Source organism: Haemaphysalis longicornis, unplaced genomic scaffold (genome assembly GCF_048455015.1).
Source record: "Haemaphysalis longicornis isolate Haplotype H1 unplaced genomic scaffold, Haemaphysalis longicornis Haplotype H1 scaffold_5, whole genome shotgun sequence".
Classification (NCBI taxonomy): Eukaryota; Metazoa; Arthropoda; class Arachnida; order Ixodida; family Ixodidae; genus Haemaphysalis; species Haemaphysalis longicornis.
Window position 1 is genome coordinate 8,610,456 of NW_027526385.1, and position 26,776 is coordinate 8,637,231.

The 26,776-nt window shown below is 46.5% G+C and overlaps 1 protein-coding gene across 2 annotated transcripts in view; it reads left to right on the plus strand.

Annotated features, from left to right (window-relative positions):
• Nucleotides 1-20,144, plus strand: part of LOC144137866 (uncharacterized) — a 144,890-nt gene extending 124,746 nt beyond the window's left edge. The window contains exons 2-3 of one of the 2 annotated variants that reach the window (XM_077669878.1): nucleotides 12,480-12,776; nucleotides 14,043-20,144. In XM_077669878.1, the coding sequence (XP_077526004.1) occupies nucleotides 12,489-12,776; nucleotides 14,043-15,875 (2,121 nt within the window). In that variant the 5' untranslated portion in view covers nucleotides 12,480-12,488 and the 3' untranslated portion in view covers nucleotides 15,876-20,144. The remainder of the gene's footprint in view (nucleotides 1-12,479; nucleotides 12,777-14,042) is intronic. The other variant, XM_077669877.1, reaches the window with a different exon arrangement.
• The last annotated feature ends 6,632 nt before the right edge of the window (nucleotides 20,145-26,776 follow it).

Sequence of the window (26,776 nt, forward strand, 5' to 3'; positions counted from 1 at the left end):
TCACCGCTGTAGTTTTACCAGAGAGGTCGAAAGCGTTTTTACTGGCGGCACTTTACAGGGCGCGCTCAAATTGCCGCCTCCATCTCTTTTCGCTGCGACTCTTGGGCCACGACTATGCCGCTTCAGCTTTTAAGTTACCGCGAGTTTGAGCACGAGACACTTTTTTTGTTTTTGCTCGTGAGAAATATCCGCTTTGGAGAGCGCACGGCGTGTAGGAGCACAGGGCCATGCTCCAGTCCCTGCCTAGTAGCCGTTAGAACGTAGAATTTGAAGAAAAAGATGGGTTCCTTCTTGCGATTTTGCAGCTGAATGGCGGGCTAGCAGGCCTAAAATGAAACAGATGCGATGTAAGAGCGACGTGAGTCAACCTATCCCACAATCGTCGCTAAACGCCAATGTCGATGAAAAGTGGCTTTGCCGCGGTACACGTGCGTTCTTCACGCATGCGGTTTTGTGGTGCTTTTCTGCATGGCGCAGGAGCGATAAAAAAAAAAAAGACACGCGTCGGGTGGGAGATACCACTGAAAATTTCGCACCGAGTCACGGTTGTCGGGTTGCCTTTCACAAATCACCAGCGCAACCTTTGTATTCGTCTCTGATGGCTCAGAAGTGGCCAAGAGGCTATACGGGCCGCTTGTTGAGTTAGCACTTATAAGGGCACGCCAAGGACTGGATGCAACGGTGAACTACGAAAATTCGGGGGAAAAGAATGGACCCGGCTAGCTCGCGATAGGAATAGCCGGATGTCGCAGGGAAAGGTCTCCGTCCTGCAGCGGACACAATCGGGTTGTTGTTGATGATGATGATACTATGTTGACAATTTCTTTTGAATCAATTTTAAACCGTCGTTTTATTTGATAGTGAGCACTGACGTTTTTCAGGGCGTGCTCTTCCGAAGCAATGCACGGAACAGAACTGCTCCAATGCAGCAGCGTATTTTATTTGCCCATAGATTGTCTCTGGCGGGATCGGTATTTGAACAGCCCAAACGCTGCTCAGAACTTTTTTGTGCAGAAAAGCGAGAAAGACCATAATTTCGAACGGTTCACAAGAAATCCTCTCGACGCGTAGTCGGTGCTCCCCAGATTGCGCTATATGCGCGCGTGCCTGGACGCCCCGCTAAGTGATGCACGAGGTTTTTTTGCACGTCAGGCGCGCGCCAAGATCGCTTGATGATTTGGACCGCTGACGCCAGACAGCGTCGCAACAGGCAGGTTTTGATAGCTCTGTGCGAGTCCGTGTGAACTCTGGTTGTTTTGGTTCTTGCGATCGACGAAACACGTCTTCCGACGGACAAAATGGCAGGCATTCAGTACTTACGGCGGTATTTGAAAATGGTGCAACCACTCGGGTAACATCGGTGCCCACATACTAACATTCTCAGTGTAGAAGGTCATTTAATATCACCTAGTCGCCTGGCAAGCTCCGAGAGCTGCTCACAGTTGAAAAGTAGCGGCAACAGTACATCCCCCTGTGGAGCACCCACCATGTTCGCGTGTGGTGACTCAGCTTTTCTCCGCCACGCTTCGAGCATGTCATGTCCTGCAAAAAGACGTCTGGTAAAGTTCAGGGGTCAATCTGTAGACCATTACCGTGCTGAGGCTGCTCAGCAGCCTCGTGTGTTAGGCAGTCTCGCATGCCTTCCTCATATCAATGGTGATGAGAATGTGTGGGTAGTGGTCGCGTCCTCGTTGCGATAGGATGTTTACTCTTACGACGATCAGGCTGTCTCGCGTGCCCAGATATCACCGGAAACTCGTTTGGTTCAAAAACACATACCCAGCTTTCTCGCTCAAAATTCCGACCTCTCAGGAACCTAGGGAAACCAAATCAGGAAAGTGATATTCGGCACAAAGCAAGAAGTCATCGTGGAGATGAAAACACTACAAGAAGTTTCCAGGATTCTGAATATTTTATGTGCAATTCACTGTCAAATCTTACTCCCTATGCATTTCTATGGGATAGTTTCCATGGTTCAGGAACCTAGCCACAAAGCGTGCAAGACTTGAAACTGTGCGCACAGCACGTTTTCACCCCCAATATTAGCAGCGCAAAATAACTTTCAATTACGCTAAATAACTGCAAAGTAATCGCTGTTGAAAGGACTGCCATGAGCGGGAAAACTGCACATGACAAAGACAGCGCGAGCATATTCTTTTTGCAGGGCGGAGTGCCACGGCCTTGGAAGGCCGGGGTGTAGCCTTTGAATTGTAATGCAGAAATAATGTTCAAATGCGAACGAAACATTTGGAAGCAAAATAGAAGGCCATTTTCTGAAGCGAAAGATGGCTAAAAGGCGAAGTTTTCTCCCATGCAACTTGAGTCAAATTCCGAAGTGCGAACTGCTTCGATGGTGTCGGGATGGTGCAATCAAACAGACGTCGGCTTCGTAACGCGAGGGACCGAGGTTCGATTCTCACCAGGGGAAGCGTTTTTTTTTTTTTTCTTGAGGCGCATGATGTGCCTTCAGTGTGGAACCCCATCATAATTATGTGCCCTCCCATTGTGTAAAGTTGGCTTTCTTGCTGCGCTTTCTCGCCCACGGTCCTCACCAGTGAGACAGAGAAAGCTTCGTTTTAATAAAAGCTCATTCGTTGTCTAACTGCCGATTTTATGCCGAATTGTTCGAAATATTTGGCAAAATATGCTGCGTAGACTCAGCGATACTGAGGGCCATTTGAAGGACCTTTCATAATTTACATTCCTGCGTACAACTACTTACATGGCTGGCCTCATAAAAGGCGTAGCTGGTTCATTTCACCGTACCAGGCCCAAATTTCTAGGCTTAGAATAGCCGTCCCACCAAACTGCGCTTCAGTGCTCCATAGACCAAATTCTGAGGGCATTGCGTTAATTTAGATTTGTTTCATCCAGTGCGGCGCTTTTTATTTTGAGTGTTCGTCGAGTTTATACCATAATAATGTTTTGAAGTAGTCACGTCTGGTGTACGTTATGTCTACCTTCTACTAGAGTCACTAGATACGGTTACAGAGCATCGGCACTCTTTTCTCCTATTGTTCCGTGCCGCCGCCGTGATCATTGGTCAGTTCGCCTCGCGTGAAACTTGTTTACACAGCGGCGCTTCTTTAGCGCCGCCATTTTGTTGTTTATGCGTTTTCTGTCGGTCAACTGTGGTGGTCTGAGCTTGTCCTCGCTGCTCTGCGGGTGCGCGCGACTGGCGTCGTTCCGAATGCGAATCAAAGATAACGCACTTCGCAGCATTCAGCTGCAGAAGTGTGTCCAAAGATGCCGTGTCGCTGCATCTTCGGTAGGGTAGTGTTCTTTACGTATGGCCTCGTCAGAGTTAGCGGTCAGGCCGTAGATGCGTCAATCTGGCAACACTGATGAACACCAAAATGGCCGCCGTTACTGACTTGCGGGCCTCAGTGACGGTACTCTATCTTATTTAGTGACACTACCTTCCAAGTTGAAATAAAGGTAAAAGGGAGAGAGAAAGAGAAAGCGTTTCAATGAGCCCGGTAGTGGGAGTAGGACCGTAGTCCGGGAATCCATTCATTTGATTGATTGATTGATTGATTGATTGATTGATTGATTGATTGATTGATTGATCGGTTTAACGCGCCGACGCAACGCAGGCGATGAGGCGCGCCGTAGTGGAGGGCTCCGGGTTAATTTTGACCACCTGGGGATCTTTAACGTGCGCCGAAATCTCGTACACACGGGCGTTTTTGCTTTTCGCCTCCATCAGAAAAGCGGCCGCCGCGGCCGGGAATCGAGCCCGCGACCTCGTGCCCAGCAGGGCAACGCATTAGCCACTGAGCCACCGCGGCGGGTCAGGAATCCATGCATGTGCTTTCCTAGGTAATGTTGTAGTGTAGCATATGACTTTGACCAAGGCTGCCTTGACGCTCAAGGACTATAAAGAAACTTGTTGACGATGTTTCTCACCGCCCTGTTGACTGTTTACTTCTGTAACGAGCGTTAAAAGGAAGCTCGTTTATTTAAAGTGACGCTCACAGCGCTTCGCCCGACAGGCACACAAAGGGAGGCCCCGCGCAGCAGCCAATTTCCAAGTCACGCAAACCCTTCAGCACCCTATTTGACGACCCGGCGAATAGAGCTTTGTTAGGCAGGTGTCGAATCGAATTCGCTCTCGGCAGTCTCGTTAGCGTGACGCGACAGCGTTCGGCACCTGTCCCCGAGTACAGACAGGTGTTGAGTGTGTCTTCTTTCTTTTTCTTCCTTCTGTCGGACGCTGACTGCTTCGGGAACACGATACTGCGTCGGCAGGCGGTTGCGTTGTTCTTCCAGATGCGGCTGTTGCGGCAGTGGCCGCGCGGTGGCCGATTTTAAGTGCAGAGCTTTTAGGCGCTCGCCTTGTCGTCCTAGGTCGCTCGCTCGCATATAGAGCACCAAGGCGGCGTCCCGGGGTAACGCTGTTGTTCACGGCATACCCCAGAGGCTGCTTCGAAAGCCAAGCGGTTTATATAGTCCTAAGCATTCGAAAGTCGTGAAATGCTGGCGCTTATCATACATCTCCCCGTTCAGCGCAAGGAAAACTATAGGTACATTCGAGGAAAAATATACGTAATTAACCGGCAGCGCCCTCGTTCCTTTAGTTCAGAACGCCCGTCGGGTTGGTTTTTACTATAGTGGCAGTACAACGCCGGCACGTGCGGGGAGAAAAGCACTAAGAGAACAGAACTCCCGCTGGCACAGTTTTAGGCAGAGGGCGCGCGAGCACTGCGCAGGCGGGAAATTTGAATTGCATGGGGTGGTAGCCGTAAGCGGGTAACGGCGGTACAGCGCATTATGGCGAATTACTGCTCTGAACTTCCGACAGCTTTCACATTGAGTGGAACGGCTTTAATTTTTTTCTTTAGGCTATAAAGAAGCCACGTTGGCGCATATAGCAGCAAAGTCTAAGAGCGCCGTTAAAGCGATCACCACCGCAGTAAATGCAACAAGGGAAGAAGGGCGAGCAAACACTGATGGTGATAAAGAAGCATCGCGACAATCTGTTTGCAAGTAAGTGCAGTCCCGGCGGCGTACGTGCGTTTCCTAGCCAGCCCAGCCAGCCGTCACCTGAGCTTGATATAGGTGGTTATGTCAAAGCAGAAACAGCAGCACGCAAAACCACCCGAACTGAAATAAATAACAGCCGAAACGGACCTGAAATGCTCGAAATAATGCAATTGTAAAGAATAACGTAAGTAAATGCTCACATCAGCTAGCTCAGCCAGCCCTTTGCTGATCTGTGCGAAACCAACCTAATGCGGACAAAATCACCAAAATTGAAAAAAAAAAAAACACCAACAGTGAACCGACTTAACATAAAAGCTGCACAGTGTTTAAAAATATTCAACAGAAATAGCTAAAACCGACCTAGGAGAGGCCAAGCCACAAAAAATACAAAAAGCAGTAACTGAAACTGACCTCAAGGTAATGAAAATCCCGAAATCCTTTTTATGATGCACAAAGATGTGAGAAGTAAATTATATGCACGGTAAAAATTATTAATCTGTAAATATGACAAAACATTCAAAATGAAAAATAAGATAAAAAACCAGCGGTACTGGAATTTGAGCCCAGGTTGCCATGTTTCTTACGCAGCAGCGTAACCAGTTCACCACGACACTTTTTTTTTCTTTACTGCCTTCTGGGCACAACAAGACAAGTTCTACACAATCAGCCCACATGGCTGAGAAAGGAAAGGAACGTACATAAAAACTGCCGCGCTTTTAGCTGGCGGTTACGTCTTTGTAAACTTTAAAGACAGTTAGTTTGTTCATATCAGTAATCACATCATCCTCGTACTCCAGCCTAACAAAAACTTCACCCAGTTTACACACGTGCTCTACAAAGTGGTTGCCCACCGACTTTGCATTAACATCTGCATTTCTCACATCCATTCTGCTTCTCCAAATGCTATGTAAACCCAAAAGAAACAACAAATAGTATGGTAACACATCAAGTTTCAAATCAATGAAGCGGATTCCCCGTGCCGTGATCGGAAGGTCTTTTTTAAGCGTACGTTGCAAGACATCCCAAAAGAAAACGGTGTCCCAACAGTCGATGAATACGTGTTCAACGTTTTCTAGTTTTTTACACAATGAACATTCTGCACCCCTCGGCAAAAATAAACCTTTCTCTAACGTACATGTTTTAACGGGGAGTGTATTAGTATGCAGTTTAAAAAAGAAGGTTTTAGCAGCTCCAGGCAGTGGCATTTTCTTTACTCTCCGTAGTACATCATGTCCGGAGCCAACTTTACACAATGGTGTATATATCGGCTCAGGGAGCAGACAATCGATAAGGTCACAGGACAGTTTTTTACGGTTCACAGTTGACAGAAATTCAACAGAAAAGCGCGTCATTAAAAACGACAAGAAAAAACAACTTCTCCCAAAAAGGGGCTGACCGAGTAACGGGTCACATTCGTTGACGATACTACGAAGTTGAGTAAAGCACTTGCGACCGTATGCTGCAAGAAGGCTGCGGATAAACGGGTCCCCCTGATCCCTCAAGAACAAGAAACGCGAAACAAGTTGTCTCACAAATAGATGTGGGAGTGGCAGCCCTCCCCGTTGAACTTTCCTAAACAAGTTGCTCCTACTCGTCCTCTCATAAGTTGATTACCAGACAAATACCGCAGAAATTCGGTGAAACTTTTGAACATTTAGTCGAACGCATACAGGGCCTGCTGATATACCGAAGTTTTGAGACCAGGAATACATTACAAACTGTTGCGCGCGCAAATATACTGCGGCTCTCCCACTTTGCCGTTTGCGCGCGCATTGTCTGACCTCTTTGCGCCCTGTACCCAGTACTATCTCGATAATTAATTGAGGGTACTCCGAGATAAGTTGCCTGTTCTGTTGACCAGGCGATGCTGTTAAAGATGCGCGGGGTTTCTATCCACTCACCGTGCCAAGACCCGACACACTTTTTAAGGTTAACTGCACTACATGTCATATCGCAATATTCTTGCGTAATGCTTATTGCATTACTAACATTCTCTTGGTCATTACAAAAAAGCAACATAATCAGCGTAAGCCATTACTTTAACTTCACAGGATTCAAGGCGCTTGCACGAGAGGACTTTGGATGATTTTTTCACACAAAGGTTCAAGGTAAAGCGCAAAGAGGAGTGACGAGAGAGCACAACCCTGACGCGCTGACGCATGGACACCGACAGGGGAGGGCAGGTTCCCGTTAATAATGAATTTAGTCGTGCACTGCTGGTAGGCCATTTTCACCCCGTCTAGAATTAGTTTGCCTATTCTTACATGTTCCAGTATTTTGAAAAGGACGTCATGACACACCTTATCGAAGGACTTTTCAAAGTCTACCTGCAAGATGGCAACCTTTCTGACACATGTTTATAAGATACTGCGTGCTATGTAGATGCTAGTAAAAATGCTCCTTCCCCTAATACCGCATGTTTGATGCGGGCCAACAGTATTCTTGGTGACCGTTTGGAACGTCTTAGCTAAAACCTTCATGAAGATCTTGTAGTCAGTGTTAAGGTAATTGGTCTGTATCCCGGGACTCTAGCAAGCAGTTCTGTGTCGTCGCTCTTTGGTATGAGGATCGTGTGCGCTTTCGAAAAAGTAGGGGGAAGGGCCCCTCTTTGGAAGGATACCCTGAAAACATTGTCCAAGACAGGTGCCACGACAGCTTTAAGCATTTTATAAAAGGCCGAACCTAGCCCGTCGTGTCCCGGAGATTTGCCATTATTTAAGCTATCAGTTAAACCTTGTTGGTAGGTTTGTAGGTTCGTTGTCGGTGGCCAAAGAGCCCTTCGCTTGAAGAATTCGGTGGTGTTGGCGGTGAAGCAGAAGAGATGAGAGGACGATGACGGGCCGAAGAGATGATGACAACAAAAACTGTATTTGCAGTTGTTTACAAGAGTTGGTTACAGATAGGGGTGATTAAGCATGGCTACCGTAGCGATCGACCCTCCGAGTTACGCCCTAGGTATCATACCTCAGCGATCAACTCTGGGTTACGCCCTAGACGGCAAGTTTTACGTGCCCTCATCACGGAGGCTCGCTGGTCTCCAGCCCTAGCTAAGTCTCAGCTAAGTCTGCCGCTCACTATCTTGCCCGGGAATATCATTCCCCGCGCCCATTGTATGTCACGCAGCCGATTTAATTGGTCAGGCCGACCTCTCGAATCCACCGATGGTGGAGCAAAACGTGCCCCACGAAATTCCCGCCCTTCGTCTCCTCTGCCAGACGTGGTGGACACACAAAAACGCGGTAACATCGGACAAGCAAGTTTCTCACGGCAAGAGCGGCCATCAGCACCGCGGTGCTCACAAAAGTCGCCTCCAAGGCTTGCGCATTCTAAGCATAACACGGTAGCCCCGAGGCACGCAACTCCGAAGCGGCGTCTTATTGCCCTAGTTGCGCGCGCCCTTCCGAAGCGTCTTATCGGGAGCCGGGCTTTCCAATATTCCATTAGGCCGGTGTCCACAAAGAAAAGCGGGAGTGGTGCCTACAAGAGTCGCCATCTTGGCCTAGTCACTGCAAGAGTAACACGTTTGGCCCCCGTGGCACGCTACGGCGCGTTGTTGCCGAGGCGTCCAAAACGGGAGCCGCGCTCCCCCCAAGAAAAACCAATTACGGCGGCGGCCATTGAGAGAAGCGGATCTCAGCCCGCGCATCTTATCTCCCGATCTCCTGTCCGCCGGCATGACAAAAGGCGCCAGAAACCCTACACTATCTATTGCTTCTTCTACTTCGTTTAGGTTTATGGGGCTTTCCAATTGTTCTGTTATGTCTTAATCGAGACGGGGTAACAAATTTAGGAAGGACTGTTCGAATCCCTCCCTTGGGGGATTGTAGGCAAATAGGTTTTCGTAGTGCTGCACAAAGGCCTTTTCATTATCAGGCTGTTCTTGCATTGCAACGCCATCATAGATAACTGGACAAATTTCTCTTTATAATGGCGAGACTTTTTTTCTGTTTTCCACACGGTATTCATTGCACTGAATGTCAAATATACGAAATGATAGTTACAACACATATTTACAACTATGTACACATACAAACGAGCTGATTACAAGATGAAAAACAAAACATCTTCTAACAGCAGCGTAAAAACACAGACACTAGGGGAAGAAAAGGACCGGACGACGCTGTACTCACAACTAGTCTTATTCAAACCACATCACCACACAATACTACAACCCGTACCCACGTGCCCACACATCATGACGCACAGCAGCAATCTGCGGTGCGTCATGATGTGTGGGCACGTGGTTCTGTACAAATTAAGCAAATCTGTTGGGCAAGTTGGTTGGTTGGTTGGATCCGGAACGAGAATGGCGCGTACCCACTCTGGGGAATTGGCCAAGTCTTATCGTGCTTTCACTGCTGAAGAAGCTTAGTAATTAGTTTCAAACGAAGGGAAAATAGGGTACAGTGATGCTAACAATTTTGGAACCAAAAGAAATTCAATACTACTGTACCAACAGGTATTTCAATAAACGATTAAAAATGGGTTGAAGCTATTGATTAACAAGGCAAGCGACCTGTTTCGGCAATAAATGAGTGAAGAGCGCGAAAAAAATCTCCGTTGCACCGACCAAGCCCGACTGCCCCAAATGACAATAAATTAGGCACCGGCAAGGCGACACCCAGGCGCCGGAGGGGAGCCTCCAGGTAACGATTTCGGAGTGAAGAGAACCGCCGGCAAGACAACAGGAAGTGGTCAAGTGTTTCCTTCTCTTGACAGAAGCTGCAGATGGCCGATGGCGCTATGCGTGCACGGTGCAGATAAAAATTCAAATTAGGTGTTCGACATCGAAAGCAAGTCAGTGTGACCTCGCACAGCCGAGACTGCGTAAAGTCACACTTCCAAGAGTACCGGAGATGCTCAATGTCTGGGCAGCCAGCGATGCTGTCTGGTGGGAAGCTGTCGAGTGAACTGTACCTTCGAAACCTAGTTCCAACAACATAGACTATCGGGGGCACAGTATCAACGAGAGGACCATTCAGTGCTACTCCTGCCAGGTAATCAGCAGTTTCGTTAAGTTCAACTCCTCTGTGCCCTCGGACCCAGACCAGCCGGATTTCCCTGACATGTGCCGGTATAAGCATCGACAGCGATCGGCGAAGTGGAGAAACGGTTGGTGAAGATAAAGCGGAGCAAACCGAAAAAGAATCCGTCACAATTATCACCTGGGAATGCTCTTCGCTGAGCTTTCGAAGAGCGAGCGCGATTCCCAAAAATTCTGCCAAATATAGTGACGTGAAATTTGGAAGACGAAGAGTAAATGCCCAGTCAAGCGCAGGTGAAAAGATACCTACACCAGCTTTTTTGTCTCTAACAGAAGCATCTGTGGCTATAACCACATGTGTCGGGAACTCTTCTAGGTAGTTTTCTAAAAGGCCAGATAACGTTCTCTCCGGCAAGCATTTGGCATTGGAGGGAAAAATGTTGACGAAGTCAATGTCCACCATCGCAGTGCGATATTCAAACGTAGGTACAGATAATATGTTGATATTTAAAGGGGCGAGCAAGGACTGGACGAACACTATACCTGTGGGCGCTTGTACATGGGCCATGATTGGGCAAAAAAGGACGCTGGGGAGTGTACAAAAACCATTTGTGATCGTGATATAGGCAATTCCATTGCACGAAGGTATGCTTCTACTGTCAACACCTTGAAACGAGATATCAGAGGAAGGATTCGAGCCTACCAGTACAATACCCGAATGGGGACGTACCTTGGCAATCCCAAACACAATCGCCAAGCTTGCCTTTCTAATGTAATCAATGGTCGGAGCTTGTAGAACGGATAACTAGAAAAAAGGATACAGCCGAATTCCAGAATAGGGCGCACGTACATGCGATAGAGCATAAGGAGGACGTCTCTGCGCATACCCGATTTCTTATTACAATATCTCTTCAACACGGAAACCGCTCTCCCCCATTTCACCGTAATGAAGTCAGTGTGAGGACGCCAATTCAGAGTGCTCTCATACAACACTCCTAGATATTTCAGAGAGGTAACCTGCGGTATTGATTTCTGTCTGTATGTCAGATCAATCGAAACTGGGTCTTTAACTGGGAATGCCAAGAGTGCACACTTGTCGACATTTAAGGATAGGTGGAGGCCATCCAGCCATGACTCTAAGGTCGACATATAAAGCTGCAGTGATTGAAACAAGACATGTACATTGCTTGAAGAGCTAAAAAACGCCAGATCGTCAGCATACAAGTACGACTGTACCCCCGCAATAACGGGAACCTCGCTGAGTAAGACATTAAATAAATCCGGAGAAAGAACGGATCCTTGGTGCATTATGATTAAAAAAATAGAGCGCGACTTCGTCGTCCTTTTTCACTGTCGTTGTCCAAGTCTCGCCCTATTTTTTTGAAACATTTTGTACAAATGTCCGCGGTTTTAAGGGAAAAGGAAACCGAAGAAAAGATATACACCGCACCGGACAACAAGCTCAGAGGTAGTTTGTGCAAATAGTGGCATATTGGCTCGAAACAAATTTGAAGAGAGAGTAGATTGCTTCAGGTCAATGCTTTGCGATAAATTGGTAAACTAAAAAAAAACTATTCACAAGAAAAGATCTGTGCTAATTGGAAGAGATCTGAGATGCATCTAGTTTGTTGCGGGGATACCTTTTGTAGCTCCTAGTAGTCGGCAATAGTGCCCGGGGTATGAACGTGCGGGCGGCAGTGTGTGCCGCCGCCAGCGAGAACTTTCCTGTTTTGCACAGGGAGGTTAATTTGCTAAACTTCGCGTTGTTTTCTTAGCCCAGGCACCCTTACACCCTTTACTCACGTTTTAAAATTATTTATACTTTTGCAGTCATTTGAGAAATAGGTCTGTGTGAGCCGCTTTCCAAGTCTGGGTTCATCCCCTTGTGTGGGAATGTGACAATCACACAAGAGGGGGCAAATAAAAACGGTAGCGGCTTTCTCAGTTTTTTTTTGTAATTTGCTTCGAAATGCTTGAACCTTTTTTCGTTGCCTCTATGCATTTCCCTTTAATTAAATCAGAACTCTTTTTTTTCCCAACCACTAATGATTGGCAGACCCCCGTTTGGGGTATGTGCTATACATACAAATGAATATCATCATCATAATCTTCATTCTTATTTCATGTTGGCTGCTGTGGAGCGGTGTGTTCGGCTCACGCTTTGTCGTCTATGGATCCGGGTAAATAGATTCTCAATATTGCTAAACAGATTGCTTAACAGATGCTCAGTATGGTTCACGGTCATGCATACAGCCGCTTCCGCCAGGGTCTGCGTGATGTCGCGCGTGTGGCATAACTTACTCGTCATGTTTTGTGTAGCAGCATGATCACTTATGTTTTTTGCAACTTCTCAAGGTTTATGATCATCGTGTTAGGAGCGGTGTACGTTTGCGCACTTACACACTTTAGCGCAAGTCTACACGACCAGCGTAACCACTGTCGTAGCCGTCGAATTTCTTGCTATACACTAGAAATCACCACTGTCCTTTTCGGCCTTTTCCTTCCGCAGTTGGCCACCATGCGCCGTCGTCGCAGCCTGCAGCTCCTGGGGTGGCTCGCCCTAGCTGCGATGGCCACCCTCGCGCTGCTTGGAGCGCCACCCTGGCCCGGTGGTGGCTTCACACTGGGTGGCCCGGATTCCGCCGCCCCGCCGCCCCCGGAGGTGGCGCGGCACCCGTTCTGGTCCTACGACCAGCTCCTGCAGGAAGCCAGGGACCCGGAGCAGTCGTGCTCCATGCCAATAGTGCACCCGCTGCATCCCAGCGTGTGGCCCCACCTGAAGCCGACGGTGCCCATACAGTGCAAGGTACTACCTGCTTTTCCTGGAGGGCGGCCACTTGAGGAAGGGTGAATCCTTGTGCGCGGGGAGAACTGTTTTCAAAACTACGATATTTCCGGAAAGGTTTTTAATAACTGAAAATATATGATTTTGATTCCCACATCCGACTACACCAGCAAGAATGAGTAAAACGAAGGAGGGACACGGTGGCCTTGAAGCACTACCGTAACTCGTTTCATCTATATTTAATCATTTCCTCTTTTCATCTTCAGTCGTCCATCTTCTATAATGAACGGATAGCTATATGTATCCAGTCAATACATTGCTGATATAAGATTGAATTATACGATTACAACCGTACCTTCTGTCAAGTTACGAAGATGCATAATTAAGCAGTATCGAGCATCCATAACGTTTTCTGTATTAAAAGAACATTAATAGAAAAGAAATGTCTTGGACTTACATGTATGTTTAGGTACCTGGTCCGGCTCTAATAAATCCGAAACCCTATCGGTGTGCGCCAGCAGTTTTACTGTCGCACTTTTACACTTTGGTAGGCAAAAAAAAACCACATGGTGGCACTTGGACCGTTGGTCAGACTTTAATTTGTGTGTGGATGAAATTCCGACAGTTTGCGAAGACTTTTTCACTCGGAGGTCATGCGTTGAAATGTTATGTACCCATCTCTAGGAACGCATTACGTCTAAATTCTAGGATTGCTTGGACGACCTGCGGCCTGCGGTGCAATCCAGGTGTGACCGTCGAAGCACCTGACTATGCCTAATCGAAAATGTTCTCTGCAGCTCACTCATATGTAAGAAACAATGATTTACTGTAGATTTATTGTTGCATCTTTGCTGCTCGTCGAACCACTGCGCTGAGCTGACCTTGAGATGAAGTTTTAGGTTTAATATTGTCAAAATGACACCGGTTACTTCAAAACCAATTGCTTTAGGCAACTCACACAAAAAATTTCAACTGCGGCAGCATCAATTGCATTGAAATAGCATCGAAATAAATATGCTATACAACTAAGTGTAGCTATTGCACCCCTTCGTTAGCCTGAATCAAGAAGACACTACCGTACCCCATATTTTGCACAACATGCTTATCGTCAAGAGTTTTATTTAAATGAAAGGTTGCATCAATGACGCCGCCGCTGGGCGCTGTAAAGTAACACGCACAGACGACTTAGTCAAATGGAAAACAGTGCACGCGAACATTTTTGATTTATTGAACTGTATCTATCGGAACTAACGTCAAGGTTTCCTCTACCTGTTTTCATGACCGCAGATCCGGCAACCGTGGCTTACGTTCGTTGACACGGAGGGAAAACTACGCTTCAATGAGAGCTCCGGCTACAAGCTCAGCTCGCTCCGCTGCTCGTACGCTCCAACCGAGCGCGCAGGGGACGATGAAGTGAAATACGGCGACTACATCCCGTTCACTCACGACGGCACTCCCCTGCCTTACGATGTCGTCTACGTCTCGTGCCGCAACTACTTCGGATTTCCTGTCTACTCCAACGTCCACGCAGTTTTGCGGATACCAACTGCCAGGACCGCTAAAAATTCACCGCATCGTGCGTCTAGCAACAAATATGCGTCAGTTAACTCGTCGCTATCGGCAACGACGAGCGCGAAACTACCTAACGTGCTCGTCTTCGGATTGGATTCGATCTCGAGGCTATCGATGATGCGCTTACTTCCCAGGACCTACACTTTTCTCACCGAGTCGCTGGGAGCTGTGGTTCTTCGCGGCATGAACAAAGTCGGCGACAACACCTTCCCAAACCTGGTGGCGCTCCTGACCGGGATGGAGGCCTACTCGCAGCTTAAGCACCCGGGTCCCAAGGGGGACACCTTCGACGACGTCCAGTTCATTTGGAAGGACTTCAGCCGCGAGGGCTACCTCACGCTCTTCGCCGAAGACTTTCCCGACTACGGCGTGTTCAACTACCTCGCCCGTGGATTCAGGGACCCGCCGACAGACTTCTACTTCCGACCTTACTGCCTCGCCATGGAGAAGTCGTTCTTAATGAGGACCAGCTCGAACCTCTGCTACGGCAACACGCCGAAGCACAAGCTCCACATAGAGTACGTGAAACGCTTTATTGAGGTCAACAATGGATCAATTCCATACTTTGCCTTCTCCTTTCTCGTCGAAATAAGCCACGAGTACATGCAACAGATCGCCGCAGCGGACGACGACATCGTCGAGTTCCTAACCTACATCAGAGACAGGGGACATCTGAACAACACCTTTCTGTTCTTTCTCTCCGACCACGGACACAGATTTGACTCGATACGCGAGACTTTTGTAGGTAGGCTAGAGGAGCGGCTGCCATTTTTCGCTGTGATACCACCAACTGGACTGTCTTGGGGAGATGCCACTTCGCCAGGTAGCGTTAGGGGCTCCCCGGGTTCAGGAGCCGACATTAGTGTAGAGCCCGTGACGTCAACGTCTCTGATGAAGACACTCCAGTCAAACGCCGGCCGCTTGACGACGCCTTACGACACGTACGAGACATTTAGGGACATCCTCTCCCTCGGCCGAATCGGCCGTCTCGCCGACGCGCGGAAATCAGATTTCGGTATCAGCTTATTCCGCGAAATACCTCGAGACCGGACGTGTAACGTCGCCAAAATACCAGAGCAGTACTGTTCGTGCGACGCGGAAGAGCCAATAGAAATCTCCAGCGCGATTGTTGAGAAAGCAGCGCTGGCGCTCGTGGAGAAAGTGAACAGCATGCTGGAGGTCGGTCTCGGAAATGACTCCGCTCTGTGCGCGCGCCTGACGGTGCGCAAGATACACGACGCTCGCGAAGTGTTCAGTACCAGGACGCTCTCTGTACAATCATCCAAGTCGCCTCTGGCCAACTCAATCCCCCAGACCTCTGGGGATGTCCGCCGCCTTCGCGTCACCGTGGTCGTCAACCCAAGCGACGCGATGTTGGAAGGCATGCTCCTCCTTCGGCCTGGAGAGGACCTTGTCGTCTTAGACGACGTCAGCCGCATAAACAAGTACGGCCGGCAGTCATCATGCATCGAACACCAGACGCTACGAAAGTACTGCTACTGTCTTAACAACGAACACTCACGTGCTGCGGTTCGAGAGCGAAACTAGGAATATGAACTTTTTGTGTTACAAACTTAACACATCTGTGAGCAATTTTTTAATGTTTGTTGCAAGTACTTTAGAAAAATGTTTTTGTCTAGGTTGAGGCTGCACAGACGAGCTCCTGTATTGACGAGTTCCTGTATAGCTACTTTCACGGGAGCTCCTGTGACGAGCTCCTGTGTTTTCAACGTTTGATCAGCATATACTAGATGAACAATCTTCTCTTACCTCATTTCACGTGAACATCTCAGGCAGGGGAAGATGGTTTTGTGTTCATTCGTTGTATTGTGCTCGTCTATTTTCTTCTCGTTTGGACGTTACAGAAGCTTCATGTTACAGAATGCGGCAACTTCATAGTTGCAATAGCAAGAACTTTGCAGCTAGCGTAGGTCATACATTGGTTAATTGGTTGACACACTCGTCGATTTTGCGGGAAAATGAATATAACAGACGTCCTAAAGCTTCGCGTATATCTGTACCCACGTATGAAAGAATAGTGGCCCGTTAAGCTTATTGTTATAATGATCACGCGCTGCTTCCGGTGTGCTGTTTAAACGGAGTAAGCATAATTGGTCGGAGTGCTGCGGTTTTTCAGAGTGCTGACACAAAAAAAGAAACAAAATGGAACTAGACTGGTTCAAACTGCTAGCATACTATATTTGACAGAAGCGCGCGTAGGCTTCAAGTATTCCCACGTGGCATATAGGAGGACAAACTTTTTATCCAAGACAGCACGCTCTAGTTTCTTGAGTTCTCAGCGTTGTTTCTTTCAGGACGCCCTCACTTAGAACAATGCCTCATGTGGCGTACTAATGTAAAATCGTGCTTTCTTGACCAATTCCATTAAGAACTTGTTAAGTGACTTCGCTAAAGTCTGCGACACGACAGTTTTTTACTGTAGGGCTTCTGCTCGCTTCATGGAAAAGTTTATTTCTTTTTCTGATTCCAAAGGAGGGAGGACGATTTTTAATGCTGCTGCCACGGGATGCCAAGAACAAAGCCTCTAGGTTATGTGGCCTCGTTTGTATTTAGCCAGTTCATTAACCGCCCGTGTGAGGCAAGTGTTGTACATATATGTAGAGATCGCCTTCTAAACCTTGGAGAATCAATTACGCACCTAAAATAACCCACCACCAGACTAATTCCGTATGAGGTACCATGTAGATGCTGAATGTGGAGCTCCTGCACATAAAAAAGGGGTTTAATAGTTGGGAAACATTCAAGCAGAAATTATCCGGCTACTGTTTCCGTATGGTTTCAGGTTGAACGAGGACAACGCTAACCAAATGTAATGATGTCATGTTTTGTGCGGAGCGGTTATTCAAGTTTGGCGAAATTTTGTGTAAACTGGTTTCCTGGTGACATAATGGGAAACGCTAAGCAAACTTCATCCACCACAAATGTGTACAAACGGTTAAATTGGTGTACCAAACATCTCAATGCTGCACAGAATCAACTACTTGACACTGATTTATTACCCGTGTATGTTTTGGCGTTGCAGGGGCTTAAACATGTTTGTGTGTGAGTTGGGGCATGCTGGCGCGATGGACCCCGTTTCCCCGAATTTGGGATCGCTGGCGATCCTCAATCTTGTTGGCCGCTGTTGAACCCTACTCGCTGTGAAATCAGCTGCTGATAGGAGTCAGCAGCTAGAAACTGTAATTTTATAGTGCGCAGCGATATCTCACCCTCGAGATTTTGAGTGTTGTGTGTTTAAAGCCGCATGCATGCGAGGTCGTTGGTTTTTTGTATCGCGCTTTCGGAGAATGAGTGCGCTGTTTGTCGGTAGCAGGTTTGCCTACAGTGTCCGAGTGCCTCCTAGTGCCATGCCTGAGAGTCTATTAGGGATTCGTGCGAAGCCAGTGTCTCATCCGCCTGATTCGAAACAAAATGGAACAAGTTGTTTTAAGAAAGTTTCCCTGGTGCCTGCATGCAATGCCTGAAACGCCGCAGTTTCCGAAGTCATCAGGGTCCCCCATTTTGCTCAAAGCATACGCGAAGCCTTGCCGATACCCTTCGTGTTCAAGCTGGCCCGGCTGAAGAGTATTTTGCAGTTACTAAACCATGCGCTGACGCAACGTTTTTTGCAGCAGTGCTTTGAGAAAACGTGTGAAAGTGATTTGACATTTAGTACTTGTTCTCTATAGACGTGACTCGGAGCAATCACTTGTACCCAAGACCCAAACAACATCCACATTACGTGTGGCGGAATATTGCTTATGGAAAATGCGGGTGTTTGTTACGATTCATGTGGTTTGGCCCGTGCGAGCCGGGCGATTTAGGTCGCGTGGCAAACTGAATTCACTTCCCCTTCCAGCCTTCTCCTGTCCTCTTCTCTCACCTCCGCCTCCATAACCCGTTTCTTCCCAACCACCAACGCTCTCCTCCCTTCAAAGTCCTTCCTACCCTGCCCTTCTCCCGAGTTTCTTCCAGGCTTCATACAGACAACGACGCCGGATGGTTCTTGCGTAATTCCAGAACTGCAGCTCACGCGCTAAAAGATGTTGTTCCGCATTTAACTGTTGTGCTCTGCTAGCTACCGGCTTGTGTTTGGTCGATGTGAAGCTATTGAGAGCGGCTACCGAGTGACATAACCAGATGTAGGGTGGAGACAGTTAACTCGATAGGCGGATGCAGTAAGAACATTCCAGGCAAAGAATGTACTAGGGCATCGCAAAATCAGCATAATCACCAGCAACTTATAAGTTGCTGATAATTATGATGATGATGGTGATGTAGCCATGTCGGAGTGAAAGTTACTAACGCTTTGATCGGGGCAACTTGTAAGGGCGGATTTGGAACGAGTGATTTTATAACATCTGCAGTGTTATGAAGCCTGCCCAGATTCTATTCTGCCCTTATAGTAAAGCAGTGTCATTAAATGTGGGGAATAGTGAGAAGCGACCTTCGGTGTACTCTTCCTAGTTCCAGTCTGGTGCGTATAGGGTGTCACCTATATGCGAAAAGAATACCTTTCTTCTATCGACGGAAATAAACCACTGCGTAGACAACTATGATCTGTTCAAAAAAATAGCGTTCTACGTCGAACAACGTATAATGAAAAGGGCGCGTTTTCTTCATGCCGATCAACGCAGAAACGAATGAAACGCTCAATATATGGTAGTTGAACCAAACTGAGCAATTCACGCCAAAGCTTGTCCATACGAGAATTTAAAATCGGCATGTTTGCCCGGATTATCGCTCGATTTGTGTAAGGGCGATAAGGCTCGCAGTAGGCGACCTGTTTTTCTTTCTGTTTTGAAAGCCTTCCGTAGGCAGAAATGAAATGTAATTGCCTGCAAAGGAGAAGCTGTTCTGATTGGCTGGCTCACAGGCGGATAGTGGTGGGGAAGCTCCTTCTCTAACTGCATGCACATAAACAACGCGAAGCAAAGTGTTTGTTGGTATTCTGTTGCGTGGGCAGCCTTTGGGAATTGCCCACCCAAAAAGTAACGGCATTACTTGTGACGAACTAAGACTTTTCCAGGGAACATTTCCTGCCGCTGTTGTCTCAAGAACAGCCTTTACTATTGCTGGTTGGAATATTCACATTTGTGACGGTGCAGCGATGTTGACACGTAGACTCAGGATAAAGGCGCTGACTACTAAAAGGAATAACTGATATGCTAGCACTAAGTGGAGTGTTCGTTTCGAAAGCTATAGCATTCCTTCAGGTCATGCCTGGCTTGTACTGATTGTATTTACTTTGGCCAAGACAGTTTCTTCTTGATACGCACTATCAAGAAAGTCACTGTCAGGCGTATTTTTATACCAATGCTGGGCTTCAGGAGCTACTCTGAAAAATCAGGCTGCATAAAAATCTTTCAACAGGAATAAGCACTCCAACATTCATCAGCGTAGAAAAACTAATTCAGAGTCCCCTACTTGCAAGCGGCTGCGACACGGTTTGTTCTGCGTTCGTTGCCTCAATGGGTAGCAGGCGCTTGGAAGACCCCGCTTTCTCTGATACTATACCACCATCCAGGTTAAAATCACATTGAGTGTACCATTTTCTTCTCCACCTAAGGCCTTTTCACTGATGGCTTTAAGGCTGTGTCAAGAACCAGTGTATTGCAGCTCAACAGCTCATACACTAAAGGTTAAAGAACGGTAGAATGGGCTCAAGGCTTAACAAAAACTACGATATTGAGACCAAGATTGCGTGCTGTTTGCTACCTCCTTTTCCCTTTGTACTCTGACAGAACATTGATAGTGACTGGTGGCTGCTATAATATGCACATATATATATATATATATATATATATATATATATATATATATATATATATATATATATATATATATATATATATATATATATATATATATATATATATATATATATGTATATATATATATATATATCGCGAATCAGAATAGGAAATGAGGGGCTCGTTGAAAATAAGACCGGAGGTCGTGGGTTCGGATCCCACCTGGCGGGCATTTTTTCTTCACTTTCTTTCCAATTTCTTTATCTGTTTCAATGACCTACCATATCCTCTCCTTTGTTTTCCGAGGTTTTCTTGACTGCGAACCCTTATTTCTGTCTTATATATAGGTCTTCTTGACTGCCAATTCTTCTTTCTGTCTCATATATATATATATATATATATATATAGACTGAAAAGATAAAAACTCACACAGAGCGCGAAAAAAATAAGGTTAGTAGAGACAGAGACAAACGAGAAAGACTTAGAAAATAAAAATAAGTTTACTGACGTTTCAGGGAGAGGACTCCCTTTCTTCAGAGTGAAGAAAGGGAGTCCTGAAGAAGGGGAGTCCTCTCCCTGAAACGTCAGTAAACTTATTTGTATTTTCTAAGTCTTTCTCGTTTGTCTCTGTCTCTACTAACCTTATATATATATATATATATATATATATATATATATATATATATATATATATATATATATATATATATATGAGCTGCCGATGGAAGGAGAATCTATGTATACACATTATTAAGGGGGTGATTTCAACTGTTAATATTAATTTGTCTGCCCTCCGATGGCGCAGCACTTGACCTGCACTCTTACGCAAAGCATCCAGCCTGGTAGCATCATCACCGTACGTGTGGGAGCTTAGCTGCCACACAATGGAGAAACTGAAATCTCGCCCCTGAAGGTGGTCTCCCCAAGTGTTCACAAGCACACGCCACGCTTCTTACAATTCAGGCGCGGATGAACACCTTTGGTCTAAACACAAGTTTTGTTGCAGGTCAAAAAAGGATCGGCACTGTAACCACTTCGGGATGCCGCTTGAATTCCAAACGCAAACAAATATTTCTTCCGAAACCCCAGCACATGAGTCGAACATTCAGATTTGCAAAAAATGATCGAACCACAACAATCGGACTAACAGATGGGTAAATGGCAACTAATTGGTACGGTTATAGGTGAACAAGAGAGCCGGTGTCCTGCTTTGGTCTCTGTTTTCTTTCGCTGGGTTGTTTCAACGTGCCTGTGAAACCCTTGAGAAAACGTTTGCGCTTAGAAAAATGCAGTTAAGCATGATGGGCGTGTGTCCTTATAGGTAGCATTGCACTGTTCCAGTTCCAACGACAATGTTTCTGTTAACTTTGAAGATCCAAGGCCGAGAACTCCTTCGGGCTGTCCCGTTACAATCTGCTGCGCTTACGAAGAACTTCTCATAGCTTCCAAGGTTGGTTCACGACATTGTGAGATTAGAACAGTATTAAACGTGCATTGTTCAGTTATGTCGTAGGTTGCTGTGGAGGACTACATTGTACAGAGATACGACACAGTGCAGGCCTTGTCTGCGGTGTGGCGTTATATATGGGAACTTTCAGACCACGCTGTTTCTTACATCTATATTCATAAAGCCAGCAGAATTCCGATACATATATAATGTATATAACTCGCATATTTATAACAATGACCATCGCTAGCACTGTAGTTCATCCTTCTGAGAATAAGACTCGACTAGGTATACTCATGTTGAATCTTCTACACCGAGCATTTGTGCTGCGTATTTTCCACAACAGAAGTTATTTTGAGACGATGCCCCTTGGTTTTGCATATTCTTTACGGGGCACTGTATACTGCCAGGAACAATCACATAGGCCATCAGAATAGCATTTGTACGAACGGACTGCAGCTGTATCGCGTGCAGAAACTTAGGACTAGAACTTAGGAGCCGCGTCTTGAGTTCTGTTAGCTCGCGTGGTATAACAACATCTCGCAGGCCGTTTGAGGACTATCTTCAACAAGAGGGCTAGGTTTATTTTGGGCTCAAAAAAAGAATGAGTAAGATTTGAAGTTAAAGACAACAGGATGCCGTAATCGAGCCTGCAGTGTTACGAAGTAATGAAGGCGGACAAGGCAGCATTCTGCACACAAGTAATGTGGCCTGTTTACAAAGTTCAGAGGTGAAGCAACGCCATCGCTGCGACATAATTCGACTGGCAGAAAGTTTGCACTGGACTTCAATTATGATTTTTATTTTTCGAGAGCCACTTTCGGGCTAATGACGGAACAACCACATCGTGAATTGTAAATTTAGAAAAAATTTCAAAGCCTAAACGCCGTTGCATCATGGTAGAGTTTGGGGTGTTGTGTAATAAATGTTACCCCTTCACTGAATAAAGGGGTCTAAAAACAACTAATTACAAAAATAAAGATTTATAACAGCAACTAAGTGATATTGGGTAGGAATGTTTACTTCCAGGTCACGTTATAGCAAAGTAAACTATGAGTGATTATTAGGAGCTAATACTTGGACATGCACCAGATATCTCCGCTTTGCGGCGATAAACGTACTAAACGACCGAAGTAAGGTTTATTTCATTTATAAGCGGTTGCTATTGTTAGTTTCAAATGTTACGCAATAGTTATGATGTGTGGCTAAAGTCAAGGCAATCTTTGTCTCCGGTTTCGGTGTTCTTTTGTCCCATTCAGATTCAGAATTTTATGAACGGGAATACAGCGGCTAAAATTAGTTCAGTTGCAGGTTCGCCCAGTTGGGATCCACGACGTGGATTTAGTGTCAGAAGCAATGTGATCGTTTCAAAAACAGTCGTAAATTTCTCAAGCCTAACGATCCTTTCTTTCCCATTCCTCAAATATGCCCTAGTTTGGCATTACTGATCGCTGCAGTGATTGATAAGGTAAATCTCAATTTTTGAACCAATTTACCTCTTCACTACACACAAATCTGATAACTCGCCGAAATTGACCACCTTTCTTGGATTAGTTGCGTAAACAACTCGTACTCCGACATCAGAACAACGTATCACACAATCAGCCGCAAGCATTTACTTGCAAGTGCCGAATAAGACAGTCTCTGTGGAGACCTGCCAACAAAACCGGCACTAATTTACGAACCCACTGTGCACGAGAGAGAGACGGTTTACGCGCGTAACACTGCCACAGTTGGTGTTTGATCCAGTATGAAGAAATCTTCGACATTCGTCCTCTGAGAATAAACAAAAGTGTGAACCCTTATGACCTCCGTCACATCCATGTCAACAGCTTTTGTGGTATCTAGAAAGTGTAACTTTAATGCAACTTGAGCCTGGACGACATTTTAGCATCAATGAGCCATATAGGTCTTAATTTAAATGACGGAATTGAATGTTGTCTTTTCAGCACTCCTTATCCCGTTGAAGGGCCCGTTTTAGTTGCCCACACGAGGGAACATATACAATTATTTTTGTGCAAAACTGCCGTAATAAATTGCGTACATGAGGTGCGGTTCGAAACAAATGCAGGCATTTAAAATAAAAAAAAATTCTTTTTTTTAAAATTGAGCATTCGAAAAGACATTGTCTAGTTTACAACGGGGGCTCGGAGGGTATAAAGGGTGCTGTACGGCTTAAAATATGGATCACTTTAATCTGGCTGAGGAACTGTTGCGCGATATGTAATAAATGGGGTGCAAAAATGTGTTCAATGCATAGTTTGAAACTGGCAGTGGTAATGCTACGTTGTGGAAGTAGAGTTTTGTACACTGAACAATACTGGAGTATCGCGATGTACGCTTCTCGCATTTGTAGTACGGCTCTAGTCACGCCAATGCAGCGCTGAGATCGCTCGCAAACTCCCCCTTTTCTCTCGCCCTGAATATGTGACCTATGCAACGCCTGACAGCAATATGTGTATGCCAAGACCGTGCTCAATAAAGGCACCTTATATATTCCTTAATTACTGATGTCCTCTCATCTTATTCCGCTACGGTATTATTTGAAGTGCCTTCCAAGTTGCTTTTCCTTAGGGTACGGCACATACCCAATCAAGGGTTCGGCCAAACATCAGAGGTTGGAGAAATTCCCCCCAACTTCTTTTTCTTTCCACAAACACTGAACGCGCTAAGGTAAGTACGCACAAATCGCAGCCTGGGTGGTGACACGTGCGCTAAGAATTGTCTTGGTGTAGGCAACGTCATGGAGTGCATTTTTCGCTCTCTGTAAAGGTACGTGCACACTCTTGTTAAAAGCGCAACATTTGGCGTTGATGTCCATAACAGTGTCATCGGGAAGCTGACGCGGTAGATACGTATTTCGGCGCGTATAACCCGCCCGGAAAATGCAAGTATTTCGGAAGCAAAGTAGGGGTGCCGATAATACGAGGTGTGTTTCCTTTAGTGCAGCTTCACAGCAATGCGCGTTGTACCGTGAAGCTTCTACGCAGTAACGCTAACTAAGCCTTCCATGGCAGCGATTGTACAAAACATACATGTACAAGGAAGAAGAAACAAGGACGAGCGCGGTCTAACAACTGAATTTTATTAGTTGATTGTGACTTTCGCCCTGCAGTCAGTGTATTCTACTTGCTAAATATACGCTTTTTCTCTGTACATAGTATGTGATGTCTTGCTTGAGAAGTAGTTTTGGGGCAGCATATTCTGAATCAGATGTGCGGGCAATAGGAGAGAATTTTTTTTATCTTTTCCGGCGGCTGAAAGTGAGGGTGAGGAATATATACAGGGCGGATTATGCATGCGAAAATGCGGTATGGTATCAGTCTGTTAGCGACGGCCTTGAAGGTCGCTTTTGCTGCCTTTATGCCGAACTCGAACTGGCCTTCCCCGTAAACGACGTTAATTGTTGGTGCATTTGGAATACCGTTGTGGTGTAAAGTGCCTTCAAAAAATACTTACTGAGCGACTTGCAATCAGACATATTATCACGCATCTTGCCCCCCCCCCCCCCTTCCCGCCCTGAAGAAACACGTCTCTATACGTTGTAATAGACTTGTTTGAAAATACCCGCCGCAGCACGTCATGCAATGAGCCAGTCGTAGGCTCATCCCTTTCTACCCAGGGGCTAATTTGGCTACGCGTAGCCGTTTATACGGAACCGACATCACGTGGTTGGGCAAAAGCAAGGACGCATGCCAGCACGCGCATGCGCATTGCGTTAGTTCTGGCAAAACGCGCGCACCGCCATAGGACGTAGAATTCTACTGCCGATCGTACTCGTTTCAATTCAAAAACATATTGCACAGTGGGTATCATAGGTCAGTCAAGAGCAGCGGCGAAAAATAAAAGCGTGTGTCTCGTCAAAAAAGAGCCCAATTCCACCAAAACTACGGCCAATACCAGTATGTGATTACATTTTACACCAATATCACAGCGTTATACTCCCGCAAAGCTGCCGCGTATGCGGAGTACCACGAATGGTGGTTTTGTATCCCCTTCTCGCGTTTCTTTTTTTTTTGCTGTAGAACAGTTTTCAAGTGTGGGAGCTATACGTGTTTAGACCACAGGAAGGATTTCAACGTACGCCTTTTTATCCCCAGAAATTTTGCGGAAGGGGCAGATATTGCTTGAAATGCAACCGATAAAAGATGCTGAACTTGATGGTTCCTCGTCTTATGTGGCTGCCGGCGCAATCGCGCCTGCTGATTACTGCATCTCTGCAACATAGCATAAACACGGCATACCGGTGATACTCCGAAAAAAGGGAAGTGCACATCGATAAGAATTGTTCCAAACCAGTTTTAGTAACACTTAAAGACCCGTAATTAGTTGCGAAAGAGCTGTGATGAGCAGTGACTTGTGCGTGACTTGTACACGTTAACCGTCATTTATTAAATGCGATGATTGAGGAGCACAAAGAGTAGACGACTACAGGACTAAATCAGTACATTTTTCGTTGTCATAATATGCCCTCTGGCATAAATTATCGAATTGCTACAGCTACAGTTCGACACCAATCTCGCGGAGGAATGTAAATAGGGAATTGGTTTGGGGTCCCCAGAGCGACCTCTGCACGTTAGGAGGACTCTCAGGATGTAGGCCTGTGCATACTGCCGAGTCACGCTGAGTTAGGATTTAAATAAAAAATTTACACCATCTTCCCGCGAGGGGAAACATGGGGTAGATGTGACGCATCGGGGGTTGCCGTTGCGTTTCCGTTATGTTAGCGATGTGAGCGTGTGGATTGCTGTTGTTGTGTATCCTATTTACGCAGCATGTTCACCCCCGATGCGTCTCATCTACCCCATGGTTCCCCTCGCGGGAAGGTGGTGTAAATTTTTAACCGAGCGCAAGCTGCGCGCTAACGCACAGCTGGCACGGCGACAGGAGCGAGCGTAGCCGAGCGCAAGCTGCGCGCTGACCGCGCTGACGCACAGATGGCGCTGCGGTGAGAGCGGCGGAGCGCGCAGCTGCCGCGGCGAGGAGAATGGGGGAGGGATGCGGACTACGCCGCGACAACGCGGGAGAAGGCGAGTTAAAGAGATGCGTTGCATATAAAAAACCACAAGAAAACAGGGAAGGAGCAACAGCCAGACTGGAGGATGCGCGATTCAACAGTATGTACAGCGAAATCCTCGGGAGAGCCTCGGGACAGCACAACGGTTTGAGATAGGTGGCGAGGCATTGGAAGTGGTAGGAGAATATATCTACTTAGGCCTAGAAGTGACCCCGGACTCCAACCATCAGGC